Here is a 17,400-nt window from a genome sequence, read left to right as displayed (position 1 = left end):
TATTCTATATATAACTGTGACTAAGTAAGAGATGCTATATATATACATATATGAGAAATGGTATTTTTAATACATTCATATATACAGATATCAAGTATCTGCTGTGTCTCCCAGCAGATTCATTAACCTGGCTTCCATTACATGGCCCAATATGGACAGTGAGAGCTTACAACATAATGCATGAACTGTGTGTAAAGTTGCCAAGAGGAGTCAACTAGTCAGCTAAGGGCCTCTTGTGAGTAATCTGGCAACTGTAGGTGAAAACTGGGGAGTCAGACAAACTTCAACCTTGACATTTTTTGCTTTTTTCGCAGTGATTTTAATTTCAGAAAATCACAAGTTCATACACCTGCCATTTTCACTAGAAGTTAAATGCAAGGGTTTCAGAACAGGCTTCAACGTCTGTTACATGTCAAAGAGCTGCAGAACAGAAACATATTGGTATCGTGTCAAATACATATATATATATATATATATATATTTATTTAAAAAATCTTTCTTACCTTGTGACACTACTTTTAGACTACAGCCACAGTTCAAAATTCAGCAATCTGCATGATATTTCAATGAACCTGCTACGTTTTACTAACAACTCAAAAATGTGGCTTCTCTTTGACTAGGTATTAGTTACAGAACATGCCTTCATACACCCATCTTGCCATTTACTTCAGTGATCAGTCATTTGAACACAAAACTATTGGGACTCTGGTACAGCCTCTGTGTGGCATCATGCTTCCCTCTTCAAGCCTACTCAAGCTGGAACAGGTCGAACACAAAAGTCATTGTCAAAGTAAAGGCAGATAACTGTGGTCTTGTAGTCTTATGCTATCTATTCAGTGCTTAACCGCAGGGACATTATTTTTTTTTTTTGAATGAGCTATGTAGTAAGAAAGTCCAATCTTGCTCTTGCAGACGATATTGTTGATGTGCGAAGTGAGCCTCTTGATGATTTTACACAATATTTCTAAGAGAGTAAGGTTTAAGACAGAGGGTCAAAACAATCCATTACGATTAAGTGCTGTAGGTTTGTCCTTCTGGTGGTTGTGGAAGCTTCATATTTTCTTTGGACATCATTAGACGCCTTAACTCTTGAAGAACAATTTTAATGCTATAAGAATTCTGCCATTTTGCTAATATTGGTATGCTACGTGAATCCACCTGCGAGACAAAATAGCAAACAAAAAAAACACTGCATCAGTCATTGTGACAAGATTGCTGACGGTGAGTTACTGCATTCAAGCATCGCAAATGGCAAAACTAATTCTGAACCCCACAAATGATAGAACACTGAGCAAGACTCATACATAACCCTGTCAGATTTGTGATGACACTTACCGTCCCGTTGGAATTATTTATTCCATTCATGCTAATTTTTGTTACAAATCTAACAGTCGGTGCTGTCTCTGGGTATCTAGGTCCACATTCCACTTTCAGACTGTATATCCTGTTCTCGTAATTGGTCTGAAAGACAAGAAACAAACTCATATCAGCTGTACTTTCTACATTCGTGTTGGAACAACAGTGCGCATACTGGGTGTGCACTGCCTACTCTTGCTGGTCCAATGATCATGCCTGTCCACCGTGTGAGACTCATGTCTTCGTCATCCTCGAGGCCCCAGCTGACTGTGCCATCACCTTCGCCTTTCTGTCCCTCTTCAAGCTCTTCCAACAAGCGAAAATTGCGTGGAACTTTAACTCCTGGAGCAGTACAAAGTAAAAGAATGCAAATTTAAAGGACCTGTTTGACACTCTACATTTTTCCTACTGCTGACAAGTTCCATAGCAAGACAACAATGCACTGAGTCAGTTAAAAAGTATTTTCTATGTATCCTAAGCCTGATATAGCTTGTTTCTCTGCACCAGAGTTCCATTGCTGTCCAAAATCTATTAAAAATTGGGAGGCATGTTATTTCTGTATGAAAATTGACAGTGTAATATATTTTGAGTCACTCACACACACACCATCCTGCTGTGGTAAAATCTTAGGAGGACACGAAATGCGTTTTAATCTCCGGCTGCAAATAGCACCCAGCAAATGCACAATTTCCTCCTCTTTGTGGAACTTTCGCGAAAATCAACAGCTCCTGGCATTTTTATAAAAGAGATGAGACTTCAATAAAAGGGAAAGCACTTATTTGTGAATTGTTTTTTAAAGATTTATATCCTCAGTTGGAGTCAGTGGCTTTGAGGTTGAGTAGTAAAAACAGTGGAGGGAAGTCTGTGAGAACTGAGACACAAACACTTTGTTTTCGGTTGTTTTGGTTTTCTTGAGGTTTGTAACAATGAAAAATAGAACATTTAGAAGCATGAACAAAGGAGGTCATAATAAACCCACTTTAAAAAAATAAACTGGATTAGAGCTGATATGATCCTTCAATTATTGATAAGTTGATCAAAAAAAATAAATAACACAGGAAACATTTTTGTAACTGACTCATTCATTTCTCAAGTAAAAATGTTGAACATTTGACAGTTCCAGTTCAAATTGTCTGTGGGTTTTTGCAACTTCTTGACATAAACTGTAATTAGGTGTACAATTTCAAAATGTCACTGTAGAAAAAATGAAGGGCACTTTTTGGCTTTTTTGAGGCATTCTAGAGATCACTGACTGATAAAATACAGTTTCTACTCACAGACTATTCCACTTAACATAAAAGGACAACTCCTTATTCAGGTGTTGTGTCATTATTCTAACAGGGCATGATCTCATGATGCAGACACACATTCATTTTTTTAATCACAGAAATTCAATGCGAGTAACAGCATGAAATGTGTGCAAGACAAGACTGGTTGATACAAGAAATGACTTAATAGATTGATGCGCTATATACACAAAACCACAGCATACAGCACATTTTATCTACCTACTGTGGAAGGAACTGCATCTAATTTGATACCTTGTTCACGAGACATTGACTAAAGATATCTGATGCTGGCTAACAGTGAAGCTCGACAAAAATCTGCACTCTCGACAGCTGTTTGGAAACAGTCATGAGATTTGAAGCACATGGGTCTATACTGCTGATTTTTAACAAATGATTCAGAGTAACATCCAGTCATCTTATGACCAGTGTCATAACAGCCAAGCTGATAACATCATTCTAAGCTATTCAATCAAGTGTTCAGCTACTGGGAAAAGGTTCTCAGAGGACGCTTGATAAGTCAGCATTAAACACACAGCCTGACAGGCACTCACAGCAGTGTAAATGACGAACCATTTACAGCTTATGACTGAATAAGTGGTGGAGGTTGATGGGACAGCACTTCAGTAAAACTACCACTATTCATAAGTAAGATCCTGAAGTCAAATTCACAGACAGGGAAGTGAAAAGGCCGTTTTAAAAAAGGTCCACGTGACTGAGGTAGAAGGCACAGAAAAAAACATTCAAATTTGTCCCTGTCACCTCGTCCGATCTAAGATGTCATTTGTCACAGTCAGAACATAACAAATCACTTTTTCAAAATCACTATTTCACATCTGCTTAACACAGGCCATAATGAAGTACGGACCCATAATTTATACCATTTTCTTAAAAGTTACTTACTCACAAGAAACTGTTTAAGATTTCAGTTTTCTGTTAACACCAGTATTAACAGCTAATTTAGTCAGAATACACCAGCTGCAAAGTAACAAGACAACTGCAGTAAAGAAAAGCATAAGATAGCAGGGCTGCAACCAACAATGATTAAAGCTGTCAAGGAATGTGCCAGTTATTTTTTCCATTTACTGGTTTATCATTTGGCCTAGTAAAAGCTCAGACAACAGCAAAGGATTTCCTTGAGCCCAAGCAAACAGCTTTCTTGTCAGTCAACGGTCTGAAATCAAAGGTAAACAGGTTAATATAATGTAGAGCAAAATCTTACATTTGAGAAACTGAATACAATTTGTAAATAACAAGCTAATTAATATTTGTGTTTTAAATCTAAAATATATTATAATTAAAGTTCCAGTAAAATCCTTACATTTACCATTAGTGCTATGTTTTTAAACTGTAAAGCCACTAAGTGCACTGCCTTGGTATTCACGATTCAATAGCTAAATTTAAGTGGAATGAACCTGCTAGAAATAAGTTACTGATCTGGTGTGTATCAGATAATAATAGTGCAAAGACCACTACTATTCCTCATGATCACAAACAGAATAAAGCAGTATAGGGAGGATTGGTCTCAGTTTGTTTCTCTCATTTCTGGAAGAGATATGTCTGTTGAGTTCCATTTTTATTTTTCCCTTTGGATTGTGGTTATTCCAACCTCGCCTGTTGTGTTTGGGTTCTCAGTGTTGCCACTGATAGGAAAGCAATGCTGTCGGCAGAACAAAAATTTGAAGTATGTGTTGAATTAGATTACTGCTGTATAAAGCATTATCATTACACTCAAGTTTGTGATGAACTTTACTCTAAAATCTAAACAGCGTTCCTTTCATCATATTTTCAGGGTTTTAACTGTAGTAGAACTCCTGCCAGGTTAAAAACCAATCAGCAAGCCGCGCCAACTTACCCCATGGTAGTTTTCCTAGTTCCTCAACTCTGCATGTCGTTAAAACACCCTTGTGGTGTGTGCTTAAACTTACGCATAAGAAAATAACTTAAACGTCGTGAGAGAAACATATTCACGGTAATTTATTCAGTAATTTATACAGTTTATTTTGCAAGTTTGAGAACCGCAACCACGCTTCCTGCTAAACGCTAAAGCAGACTCGGGCTCCGACTATTTGCTGAAACAAAGCGTGCCACCAACAGCAGCTTTCAGCATGTAATCAATCTGCTGCAATTCCACACACCACGCCCTACAATTAAAAACATCCACCTCACGGAAAGACGCTGATGTTTTTAAAAAATATTTCCCGAGAGTAAAAAACTTAAAATCCTATAAAAACAAACAATGGCGCTAGTAAGCGGAGTGCTAATGAAAGCAGTGGCGGGTATGGTCCCTACAATAAAATATTTCCGTCAATGCTATTTTTGTTGCTCTGCGTAATGTGTTGCAGAGAAGCTACTGGGACTCTTGCAATATATCCGTCACTGCTCAACTTGCACAGTTTAATGGCTACAAAAAATACGAAATACTCATGTCTTGGCCGTCAGAACTGACTACATTATTGGGATCAAGTGACCAGCTAGCCGGACACAACGGGATCGACCCTAACTGCCTCGCGGTGCTGGAATATTCTAGTCGCTAAGTTAGCTTCGCTAGCTAGTACCATCAGCAGTTGTTTACAATCCACATTAACGACAACTTATACACTCGATTGAAAATTTACAGCGCCTTGTACTGGTTTTGAAATTTTCTTCCAGACACACAAACCCGGTATTAGCAATAAAGACGCTATTTTCTAACACCTTGAGGTGTTTTAGCTAACTCACGGGGCAAGCTATTCACTCGCCTCGCTTTAGCTAGGTTAGCCAACACGGTGGCTCCACGACATAGATGGCTCCCGAAAAGATCATTGCTTTGCCGTGGGGGGATATTTACGAGAAAAATTACAAGTCAATACAATTTTGTAAACGTTTCAAGTGAGTAAGTAGCCACGTTTGCTGACGGACGTAACAGCACGGCCGCGGTTTGCCCCACACTTTGTGTCGCTGTAGATGTTAGTTTGAAGGCACACAAACCTGAGGAGGCCGCCATCTTCTTCAGCCGAGTCCAGAAGCACACACAAGTGTGACGTCACAGCGGTTCAACCCGACCGAGCAGCATCACACCGGCAGATCACCGCACTGCAAGCCGTGGATTTCACACACGTTACTGCTCACTGACACTCACAGTCACGCTGAACATTTATGCTAACCTTCAACTTTAGACTAGCTTTAAATTTATTCAATTCAGCTATCACTGGGGTTTTAACGCATGATTATTTTCATTACTGATAGTTCTGTTAATTATTTTCTCATTTTATCAATTGTTGTTGGACCTGTAAAATATCAGATAATGGTGAAAAATGTTGATCAGTGTTTTCCAAAGCCCAAAATGACATCCTAAAAGTTTTTTTTTTTTTTTTTTTTTTTTTTTTGGGGGGGGGGGGGGGGGGGGGACCCTAAGATATTCAGTTTGCTGTCATGGGAGAGTAAATAAAGCACAAAATATTCACATTTTGGACTTTGGAAACCAAGGATTTTGACCGATAAATGACTCAGACCAATATATTGATCATCAAAATAGTTGACATTTAAATAAATGATATCATTGTTAATTGTTACAGCTTTATTGTTATCACAACTTTATTAATATCAATAAGAATCTTCATCATAGCCTACACTTCTCAGAATTACTAAAAATGCGATTTGGGCCATTTCATCCCACTAGTTTTCCATCATACTTTAAACTGTACGACTGTAATACATTACAACCACAAAACAGCTCTACTTATTTAAAGATAATGTCCAACAGGAGCATTTGGAAAGGAGATAAAAGGTTATTTTTAATATTTTCTTGGTCACAGATTAGACAAGATGGCACATGAAGTGGTTGTAACTGCTATGGACCTGTGGCAGCACAGGTTACTATAGCAACAGGACTTCCTGACATCAGCTGATGGAGAGCAGAAACACTGGAGTGTCCACTGTAAACTGAGATAAAGTCAAACTAGAAAACCACTTAGAGAGCAGTATTCCACTAAGGCTGTTCATTCCCACATATAGCATTATCAGAAATACAGCATTTTTATTTTTTATAAATGCAGCATTTATTAGTTAACATAGAATGTGGCCATGTAATATAGATATACCCACAAACAAAATGACCTTGCGCTGAGCACAGATGTGTTATGCATGTGTACATTGTGTATGGATACCGAATCCCGTGACCGAAGTATGTCGTGGGCGGCAGGAAATGCTGGGACTCTGAAACACCCCCACAATTTAATCTATTGGTCCTTGTATCATTTCCGATGGATAAGTCCAGATAAGTCTGCAGCAATTGATTTGTAGCAGGATCGCAATCGTGATAGTCAGCAGGCAGCTGATGTAGTGTTCACTTGTTAGTGACGCCATGCCACTATCTCACAGTGATACAGAAATCTTTGCCAAATCTGTGGATCCAGACTATAAGCCGCATCACTGCTAAAATCTAATCACTCGGCCTTTGTGTCATTTCTGACCTTCCCTGAAAATTTCATCCAAATCTGTTAGTCTGTTTTTGAGTAATGTTGCGAACAGATGGACAAACCAACGCCGATCATCACATAACTCCGCTGCGTTCCTTGGCGGAGTAATAAAAGATGCACTCTTTGTTCATTAAACATGACGTGGTAACTCATCAGGCTCTAAGGATGCAAACAAACATGAGCCTCTTACTTTTATCATTAACCATAGCAACCTCACTGACCAACAGCTGTTTTTTTTTTTTTTGTTCCTTTACCCTGAACCCTGCTACAGGGCATCATAAACTGACTGCTGGAGCGAAACAACTTAAGATACGCACAGGAAAATATGAAAGTGGAATTCGTTAACTTAGAAATAGTGGAAAAATATACTTTGCAAGCCTTTTCAGTGAGCAACATTTTATTTATTTTTTCTATTAAACAGTCTATGCAAGCTACTCTTTAAGACAAATAATCTTGAGATTAGCAAGTACTCCAAAATATTCCAAAAAAGAAACTTTTTAACCACGAAAAGCACAAAACAGCCAAAATAGTACTGGAAAACAAGTAACAAATGAAACATATGTACTCTTAAATATCAACTGCCACCGTATGAGTTTGTTTTCATGTTTTTTTAACTTTCTTCTTTCATTTGCAACACGACACCAACAGCTGAATGAGTCATGTGGCAACTCTGAATCATGTTTCTAAATATGAGGATATTTAAACATCTAATACGCCAGAAAACATATGTTTGTTTAATTATACAGACATTTTTTTTTTTTTTTTTTACAGCATGAGAAAATAGGTCGACACAGGATAGGATTTAAAATTAAGGACTGTACATAATTGCAGGGTGTGCCTTAAGCAAGGAGACGAACAGTTTTTCCAGTGACCGTCAAGTAATCCTCGTCAGCCAGGGCTCGGAGCGCCTCGTCAAACAGCTCCTTAGTGATCGCCTGCAAACAGGATGTGCAACAAGGTCATTAATACACAAGATAGAAACAGACAACGCATAGTTAAGTGCTAAATCCTACACATGAATCCACAATGGTTGACTTGAATATGCTCTATCAATCACTGAATCGCAGTATCTTGAAATCTGAGTAGATTTTTTTGGCACTGGTTTCACTCTAGCTTTAAAATAAGGTAATGACAACGTACGGTTTCAGACTGTCCTCTGAGGTCATCAAGCAGCTGCTGGTATTTCATGGCAGGTGTTTTTCCCTTGGCCTGGATCAGCTTCTTCAGGGCCTGGGCGACCTCCTCCTTACGCTTGCGGGCTGTGGCACTCATACCTATAAGAAAAACAGGAAAAACACACTGAAATGCGCTGTGGGGGCTACAACAAATGACCGTTTCCATAGTTGGTTCTGTCACAACTCTAATAAATGCATTGTTTAAGCTCTGACATGCTGGTTCTATTTGTAGCTTGCTTGGTCAGCAGCTTCTGGTGGTCACTTTATGACATAAGCAATATATGGAAGGATGAAACTACCAACACGGCAGTTTTTAGTATTCCATAAAAGCAGAACTGTGGAAGGAGCGTCACTCAGTTTATACCTGTTGTCAGGATGGAAATGTCAACAAATCCAGTCCTGGGGTCAGTGGCCGACTGTTTGAGGGCCTCTCTGTGCAGCCGCTTGGCCTCCTCCACGTCGATGGACTCCACCTTCTCAGAGAAGCGGACTTTGGCGTGAGCTTCTGCCAGGCGGATCAGGGACTCCAGCTGTCTGGGATACGCAGACACCATCCCACGACCGCTGCCTATCTTCCTCATGTCAACATAGGCCTGGGGACAAACGTAGACAACATCAGCTGTGTTCAGATAGGTGATACCTTATTAATCCACTGAAGTGTTTAACACATAAAAGGACGAAAAGGTCTGGTTGGAAATTTTCACGAATGAATCCGAGGAGCAAACAAACCTCGATGAGGGCCTGGCTGGCCTCCTCACTCAGCCTCGGACTGATGTATGTTCGTGCGTACGCGATGTAGTCCTTCAGCACAGCCATGTCAAGGAACTCTTCCTCCATCTGCTCCTCGCTCTGGTAGTACAGCGACACCAAGTGGTGGGCCAGCCGACGGTCGTAAGCCTCGTCCTGGGGATCCAGCATCAGGAAGATGAGGTCGAATCTGCAGGAAGGAGCAATAATCACAGCGTTAAAAGTGGCACTAACAGGACAGCTTGGAAACACAGATGGGGACTAAGTCTTAAAGATCTCATGAAAAAGGACAAAGTTTGGATATTTGTTGGAGACACTATCCCTGTTGTGTCACTGGGTTTGATAAATCTCCAAAATGGTTTTATTGAGCAGCTTGCTGTACACGTGAGCAGATGACAATGATGTAGTTGTTGGCAAGTTTATCATTATGAAGCTAAGAGAGGCCTTCTACAAAACCCCCTTTGACATTTAATGAGCATGCCAATAAAAGCACGCCAATAAAAAAGAAAACCGAAGAGGCAAAAGGGTAACAATTTCATTAAATTTAGCATTTTTTTGTAAACCAAATTTAATTATCTCTCAATGTAGAGATATTTTAATCATTCTGCCACATATAGTTTGAACTGTAGTTGTAATCCAATATGTTAGAAGGAAACAAAGAGAGCTCACTGCTGCCTCAGCCTGCATCTGGTTAAAAACTACAGAATTAAGATGCAGACTTTTCAAAAATGTTTTCTGAATAAATTAGAAAAGAGGAACAGTCTCAAATTTGTCACGTTGCTTTTTTCTGTGTGACTGCTGCTCTTCACCTGGACAGCAGTGTGTGAGGCAGCTGGATGTTCTCAATCGTAGTCTTCTTGGGGTTCCACTGAGATTCAACAGGGTTTGCTGCTGCCAACACGGCGGTGCGGGCGTTCAGCTGGCAAATGATTCCAGCCTGCAGACGGAAAAAAGAAACTCAGTGAGCGACAGCAGCTCGTTTCATTCTGAAAGACATCGAGTTGTGTTTTTGATGCTCCTAAATGTACCTACACGTGACAGAAATCTGTCACACATACCTTGGCAATGGAGAGGGTCTGCTGCTCCATGACCTCGTGCAGCACAGAGCGCGTGTTGTCGCTCATCTTGTCAAACTCGTCAATGCAGCAGATGCCGTTGTCACTGAGAACCAGAGCTCCAGTCTGCAGGACCAGCTGCCTGGTCTCTGGGTCCTTCATGACGTAGGCGGTGAGACCCACAGCGCTGGAGCCCTTTCCTGATGTGTACTGGCCACGGGGCACCAGGTTGTAGACGTACTGCAGCAGCTGGGACTTGCTGGTGCCGGGATCTCCACAGAGCAGGATGTTCACCTCTGCACGGAAGTTACCCCGACCGGTCTGACTGAAGTCCTTACGAGTGCCTCCAAAGAGCTGCAGCAAGATGCCCTGCAACAAAGACAGAGGGATAGAGAAAGTTCAGAAAAAGTTTTGTCCAGGCTACAGAACAGTTACTGAACTTATTTACTCATTACATCCAAATAAGATGAACTTTTTCAGACATTTTGACCTGACAAATATCCAAGTGATGCCAAGTGACACTAGAACACAGTCAATAGAAGTTAAACTAATAATAATACATACAATGCTGAGATTAAAACGTGTTTTCTGTGACTATAACAATCATTACATTTGATTTTGTCAAGACCTCAGCTCTGATTCAACCAGTACATAATTGGACTTGCATTCCCAACTCAAGCTCCATTTTAAAACATTTTGATTTGCACCCCCATTATAAAGATTTCAACTCAACCCAAACTCATAGGTGGACTAAAAATATTAAAGATGGCTGTAGTGATTTTAAATTAACCCAACAAGCTGATCTGCACAAAACAAGGGCAATAAAACCAGCACAGCTACAGAAATATAGTCATTAATATACACTACCGCTCAAAAATTTGGGGTCACCAGACAATTTCATGTTTTCCATGAAAACTCACACTTTTATTCATGTGCTAACATAACTGCACAAGGGTTTTCTAATCATCAATTAGCCTTTCAACACCATTAGCTAACACAATGTAGCATTAGAACACAGGAGTGATGGTTGCTGGAAATGTTCCTCTGTACCTCTATGTAGATATTCCTTTAAAAATCAGCTGTTTCCAGCTAGAATAGTCATTTGTCACAATAATAATGTCTAGACTGTATTTATGATTCATTTAATTTTTATCTTCATTAGAAAAAAAAACAGTTTTTCCTTTCAAAAATAAGGACATTTCTAAGTGACCCCAAAATTTGAACGGTAGTGCATGTAATTGCACTGTGTTTTTAATCCTAAAATATATCCCAATATCTGCTTTTCTAACTGCAGCACATAACTGCTAGAATTCCGCTCAGTACTCCTTAAATCCAAGCCCTAACCAGACTGTTATTCATCATGTAAATCAGCATGACTGAGGGTTCATGTGCTTACTCCTGCTATCGAGTGCGTGTGCAGGTTAACACTCTTGGCCTTGGCTCGCATCCACTCGCACGCTCACCTTTTTGATGTCCTCATGTTCGTAGATGCTCGGTGCGAGGGCAGAGGAGAGGCGTTCGTACACGTCTGGTTTGGCTGCCAGCTCCTTCAGGGTCTGCACACGGTCCTCAGTGAAGAGCTTCTGTTCAGCCTCCTCGTCCAAACCGTGCAGGCGTTTCTCATCCGTCTTACGGAAGTGGATGGCATCTATGTGAGTTTTGTACACCGACTTCACGTTGTTCTGCCGTGGGTTAACACGCATGGGGACTGCTCTGTAGATACCTACACAGACGGTGGAGAGGCTGTTAGGATGTGTTCCAAGAACCAATTTAACTATCTGATGGAAGTTCCCTCGAAAAGAGGGCGATGCTGAAATGATTAGTCTGTTCACAAAAAAAAGGACTGCAAACAACTTTAATAATCAAATATTGCTCAACTAGAAAAAAAGGAACATTTGTGTGTTCATGCCGTTCAAATGTCAAGAATTGCCACATTTTTTTGTGTTTAATATTAATGCTGTAAAATGTTGGATATACACCAGAAATATAAAGATTTCAACTTGGGCTCTTGAAAACTCTGATGGATGGTTTTATACTATATTTATATAGAGACTGTGTTAAAGCTAAGACCAGTAGTCAATCAACACGGAAGTATTCAGCACTTACTACTGATCCATCATATAAATCCCTTGTCAAGCAAAAATGTAAAATATTCCACAATTCTAGCTTCTGAACTAGAAGGAATTCTACTTTTATTTTCACATTCACTGCATATTGAATATCTTTGAGCTCCTGAGATTCTGAAGATGTAACCTCAATTCCAGGAAACTGTGATGGTCAACTTTTATCATTTTTAAAACATGAACACTTTGATGAAACAGCTCAATCAATAATGAAATCATAATCAGGTCGCCTGAAGAGCAGCAGAGATTCAGGATTTCTTACCGGTGATGTTCACTCTGTCTCCTGGCTGCACTTTATCGACCAGATCATTGTGAGCGTACACAACAGTTGTGTGAGGTGTCTGACCGGCCGGCATGTCCTCAGGAGACTCTTGAACTTTAATCTGTTGCACAGGAAGATCGATAAATGAACGGATGTCGTGACCTCGACGGCAACACCTCACTAATTACCACCTAACATATTCTGAGATTTGGTGTTGACTGTAAGCAATCTGCCCCATTCCCAACCCCTTCAAACTCTCACCATCTGCTTGTCTGAAAAGACTGAGCGATTGTGAACGAGCGCCAGACTGTGAGTGTTGTTGCAGTTGCGACACACGGCCGGCTCAGCGATGCGCCCGCGATCCACCTCCACGCGGGTGCTGTAGGCGCACACCTGGCACTGGAAGAAACCCTCCTGCATCTCGGGGATGAGCTGCGAGGTGCGGATCACCATGCCGCTGATAGTGATCAGCTGGTCGATGTCTGTGGACATAAGGCATGCAGAAGCATTAACCTCCAGCTGATACCTCAATGTTCGCAATAAATCCCACACTAAATATGAGACGGAACATCTTGACAATATTAGCCCCAATTAGTGTGATTTCACTCGGTAGGCATTGGGTGATATAGTCTGTATTAATGAGAACACACACCTTCTGGGTTGAGGCTCCTCATGTTTCTGGTTTTCAGGGCGTTGTAGGGGCGGACTTGGATCTGGTACTCAAGGATTGAGTCAGGGAACCGTTCAAAGAAAAGCTCATTGACTGCCATGTCGAAAGTTGGGATGACTTCCTGTGAAGAAAGCCAAACTCTTAGGATTTCAAAATTTAACAAAAAGCAGAAGCAAAGCAAATGCTAACATATACACTGCAGGAGAAGTGTGACTTATTCTAACAGCCTCCTGTATTCAGGACTGAGCAGTTTGTTTAGGAACTCTCTGATTTATCTAACAGGAGGCTAATAAGCTTTAGCTTCACTCTATGTGTTTTTAGCCAAGACTACACCAGTCAAAAGTTTGGACACTCTTTCTCATTCAATGGTTTTTATTTAATTACTTTCTACATTGTAGATTAATACTGAAGACGTCAAAATTATACATATGAAGAATACATATGAAATTATGTTGTAAAGAAAAAAGTGTCATTTTTCACTATTAACCTACAATGTAGAAAATAATACAAATAAATAGAAAGCATTAAATGAGAAGGTGTGTCCAAACTTTTGACTGGTAGTGTATATCGTTTATATAATAGATTTATTAGCTTGGGGTTTTTATATTATTATCAAGGTTGATCAATTAAAGAAGGCCTTAAAAATGTACAACAAAAATCTTGCACCAAAAATATCCAAATGTACTGGATACGGTACATTTAATGAGAAGATGAAAAGTTAGAGACCGAGGGGCTTTACCTGTGGGTAGCAGATGAGCTGCCTGTAAAGTTCTGCATCAAAGGACTGCACATGCCGACAATTCACATTCAGCACGGGGTCACCGACAACACTGATCTGTTAGACAGACAACGATGGTCAAGATTAAATCAAACACCCTGCAATATTAAGACTTCAAATACCATGTACAGCATCTCTTTTTCAAAAATACAGAGAAATAAAACAAACATCCTGTAGTGCGAGTCTGACTTAATGCTGTGTTCAGGTTCAGAGCAACAAAACACAATGAAATATATCTAATAATATATATAAATAAGTCACCTCCTCCAGCTTCTGCATGTATAAAGGCTCGTTCAGGTCCAGACCGGCGTTTTCATCCTCAGTGGAGTTCGGGTCAGTGAACCTCTGCAGAAACCTCTGGAAGGAAAGGAATGTAAAGCACAGCAACATTAGGCCCCGGACTAATAATAAAAGCAATTCTAAGAAACTTGACCTTTGTTACTAGTTTCATACCTGAAATTTCTCCTTGCAGGTCCCTACATTGACATCAGTTCCCCAGATCACCAGTCTCTGGCCTGCGTTTGGCTCACTGGCTACTGCTCCATCTGTGCTTGGCTGAGAGGTTACAGTGAACAGTTAACATCTGCAGTGTTAGGTTTCATACCGGTACAGTAAACAAACAGGATTTGTACTCTTCTACCAACCGGCTCAGAGTGAAGGTCAACTTGGGGAGCCTTCCTGACTGATCCCAGGTCAGGACGCTGTCTGGCTGGTGTCCCTCTCACTCCGCTGCGTGGAGTCCCCTCAACCCTGGAGCTGGGGGTCCCGTACATCAGAGGGGAGCTCATGTCCACCTCATTTGGTTGGACTGTTAAAGGAGACGCGTTTACACATCAACAAGACTAATAGATCAGACAAGTTGGGTCATTCTAACCTGAAAAAGTTCCTATCTGATTCCCAGATTCAGCCGACACTAATTTTAGTATATTTATTGAAACCGTGCAAAATCTTCCATTCCTACTATAAGTATTTTCTTAGTTAGAGGCCCTTGAAGCACATATGGATGGGTCAAGAATGTGTGCTTTTTATTTCAGGCCGTTTTCTTGCGTTTTAGAGCCGTCATATCTTTTCAAGTACAAGAGACAGACGTGAAATTTTCAGGGTTGAAATTTCACGTTGAAAATTGGAACCACATTAATTTTACATTCACTCACACCGTCAACAAAAGAGGGCCAAAATACTGCATATGTTGATTTTTCCTACAACTAATTTCAAAGATTAAACTTGAAAAAGTTCATTTTAGGTGAAATTTCTCATATCACCATGCAGGATAGGTGGTTGATCAAAACAACTCATTGCAAATCCAGAGTCTCATTATTACCCACAATCTGATACCAGACTCATCTCCTATCCATGAGTACTACCGTGTTCTTACAGTCATATTTTAAACACATATATGGCTACATATAGTTCTGAAACAGAGAAACAACATTGATGTTCATGAGTTTTATGTAATACCTTAGACAAACCACACTGTTGAAACAAGTTTGGAACATGCAGTGGTTGCTTCAAAGTCTTTCCATTTCTACTCTGACAGTGTTCAATTCTAGTTCTGTCAATTTGTAACGTCTGCCTGTTTCAGTAAACTATATTGGCATTGATGGAATTAAGCTACAAGATGAGCCTGGTATCAAAATGTAGATAGAAATGAGACCTTTCATTTGATAGAACTTGTTCTGACCAACCACCTATCCCAAATGGTAATATAACCCTTGAAAAGTTCACCCAAAGTGCACTTTTTCAAGTTTTCTCCAGTTAATTATCAGAAAGCAGATCACATATTCAGGAAACCAGCATTCGTTTCAGTTTTGTTATGTCACAGACATTACGCTTGTGCAGTGTCTTTCTGTGAAACTATAATAAAGGCCATGATATTGATGCTCAAAGTTTGTTATAGTCACAATTGTGCTGAACAAAAACAAAATCTGGGGATTAGATTATGACACCTGGAGTTGGTCACAGTTTTTCCACAGAGTTTAAATGTGTTTTTCAGCCAGAGAAATGTTGTATGTCTATTGCTTTTACATACGAAATATGACTCAAAAATGTTGGAAAAATTCATGTGAATTTGAAAAGTTTCACCCCATTGCTTTGTATGTCAAGTGCCTGTAACCAAGTAAGTGTTTATAGTATGAAGGCAAATTTTTCAGTTTTTAAAAAAAAAAAAAAACAAAAACAAAAAACAACCTGCATATTCTGAAGAGTTTGATGAGGGGCAGTGACTCTCACACTTCAGTACCTGATGGCCGGGGGCTGGAGAACAGAGAAGTGTCCTGTGGTGCTGCAGGACTGAGCATGTCAGTAGCTGGGGAGGTGGGCATCGGCATCAGGTCCCCGGTGGAGGAGTCCTGACCTCTGCGCCGCTGAGAGGGAGGTGAGGTAGGGTCCTCACTACTGGCTGAGGGTACCCAAGACAAGCAGAAAAGTTAATCCCCACGTAATTCATAGGCAATCAAAAGACAGTAAAGTGCAGTGAACTGACGTGTGGGTGGGTTGGTGTTCCTCCCACGCTTGCGGCCACCAGGAGTCGAGGTTGGGGAAGACATTGTTGCTGGGATATCTAAAAATAAAACGGATTTAGGCGACTTAATTGCTTCCTAAAAGAAAATGCACAGATGAGAGAAGCAAAACTTTATTTACGTACTACCCTTAAGGATGTTAAACCCTCACAAATGACCCTCTGCCTTGTCTGAGAGGGCATGCAGGGTGACAGACCCAGAACTGGAGCTTGATGTGTTTGCAGTCACAACATGGCAGAAGGGGCTCACAGCTGGAACTGTTCTGGGTTCAGGATGCCCAGTTTACTTTGTTTATAAGGCGTTTGTTTGGTCAGTCTCATGCCAAGCCTTGTAGTACACAAAAGGAGCTGGATGGGCCTGCTTTGTTTCCCCTCATCACTTCCCCACCTTGCTAAATTTATGTGTATGTCAAATATATACTTATCATTGATTACTACCCTTTATATTATCAACAGTGTAAAAAGAACATTTCTAATATGGCTTGGCCAACCGTAAACGTTGAAATAACGGTTACCAACATACGTTCACACGACAATAAAATCAACCCAACTTAATCTGAATAGAATTAACTTAAACATTTCATACTTCACACACATACCGCACAGACATATTTAAATTGTTTATATGTATTTCGCAACGTCTTTCATGTAGCCTTTCAGCATATTAGTCAAACTTCTGCCACCATTTGACATGTGGCTGCAGAGGAGACAATAAGCTGACACTCAGTGTCCGTATTAGACCCGATTTAACACATAAAGCGAGACCAAAGACAATAAAATTATTTCGTGCACATTCGGGTTAACTTGCTTAATAACCCTCGCTGTGACAAAACCATGACAACTAATATTTTAACATCGAACATCTGCATTAAATAAGTTTGTTCTTACCTCTTCTTGTATGTCCGTCCGAATGCTGCTGAACTGGCGCGAAACTGCGGGTGACGTGATTTTCGCGGGGAACTTTGGGCCA

At 40.3% G+C, this 17,400-nt stretch overlaps 2 protein-coding genes across 2 annotated transcripts; both read right to left on the bottom strand.

The window, feature by feature from the left end:
• Window positions 1–289: 289 nt before the first annotated feature.
• Window positions 290–5,753, bottom strand: ube2v2 (ubiquitin-conjugating enzyme E2 variant 2). The gene is made up of 4 exons (XM_023283676.2): window positions 5,613–5,753; window positions 1,550–1,698; window positions 1,336–1,461; window positions 290–1,158 (listed from the first exon to the last, which is right to left on the bottom strand). Exons 1-4 carry the CDS (start codon window positions 5,626–5,628, stop codon window positions 1,012–1,014), a joined length of 438 nt encoding a protein of 145 aa, XP_023139444.1. The 5' UTR covers window positions 5,629–5,753; the 3' UTR covers window positions 290–1,011.
• Window positions 5,754–7,481: 1,728 nt separating this feature from the next.
• mcm4 (minichromosome maintenance complex component 4) lies at window positions 7,482–17,400 on the bottom strand. Its single transcript, XM_023283679.3, has 17 exons — window positions 17,319–17,400; window positions 16,395–16,472; window positions 16,152–16,310; window positions 14,557–14,720; window positions 14,366–14,467; window positions 14,174–14,269; window positions 13,874–13,969; window positions 13,117–13,255; window positions 12,726–12,946; window positions 12,465–12,585; window positions 11,543–11,802; window positions 10,083–10,448; window positions 9,834–9,961; window positions 9,007–9,214; window positions 8,642–8,870; window positions 8,243–8,376; window positions 7,482–8,037 (listed from the first exon to the last, which is right to left on the bottom strand). The coding sequence occupies exons 2-17, from the start codon at window positions 16,456–16,458 to the stop codon at window positions 7,942–7,944; spliced, it is 2,583 nt and encodes an 860-aa protein (XP_023139447.1). The 5' UTR covers window positions 16,459–16,472; window positions 17,319–17,400; the 3' UTR covers window positions 7,482–7,941.

Source organism: Amphiprion ocellaris, chromosome 10 (assembly GCF_022539595.1).
Source record: "Amphiprion ocellaris isolate individual 3 ecotype Okinawa chromosome 10, ASM2253959v1, whole genome shotgun sequence".
In the NCBI taxonomy this organism is placed as follows: Eukaryota; Metazoa; Chordata; class Actinopteri; family Pomacentridae; genus Amphiprion; species Amphiprion ocellaris.
The sequence above is the reverse complement of the archived record's forward strand: the minus strand, read 5'-3'. Positions and strand labels throughout refer to the sequence as shown.

What these genes read in the sequence shown, in the direction of transcription:
- ube2v2 (XM_023283676.2), bottom strand. An exon ending in TGATCATTGGACCAGCAAGA is followed by an intron (nt 1,462 to 1,549) that starts GTAGGCAGTGCA and finishes CTTGTCTTTCAG; the next exon opens with ACCAATTACGAGAACAGGAT. An exon ending in TAAATAATTCCAACGGGACG is followed by an intron (nt 1,159 to 1,335) that starts GTAAGTGTCATC and finishes TTTGTCTCGCAG; the next exon opens with GTGGATTCACGTAGCATACC.
- mcm4 (XM_023283679.3), bottom strand. Translation starts at nt 16,458, where the DNA reads ATGTCTTCCCCAACCTCGACTCCTGGTGGCCGCAAGCGTGGGAGGAAC. An exon ending in TCTTTTCAGACAAGCAGATG is followed by an intron (nt 12,586 to 12,725) that starts GTGAGAGTTTGA and finishes CCTGTGCAACAG; the next exon opens with ATTAAAGTTCAAGAGTCTCC. An exon ending in AGACCCTCTCCATTGCCAAG is followed by an intron (nt 9,962 to 10,082) that starts GTATGTGTGACA and finishes TTCCGTCTGCAG; the next exon opens with GCTGGAATCATTTGCCAGCT.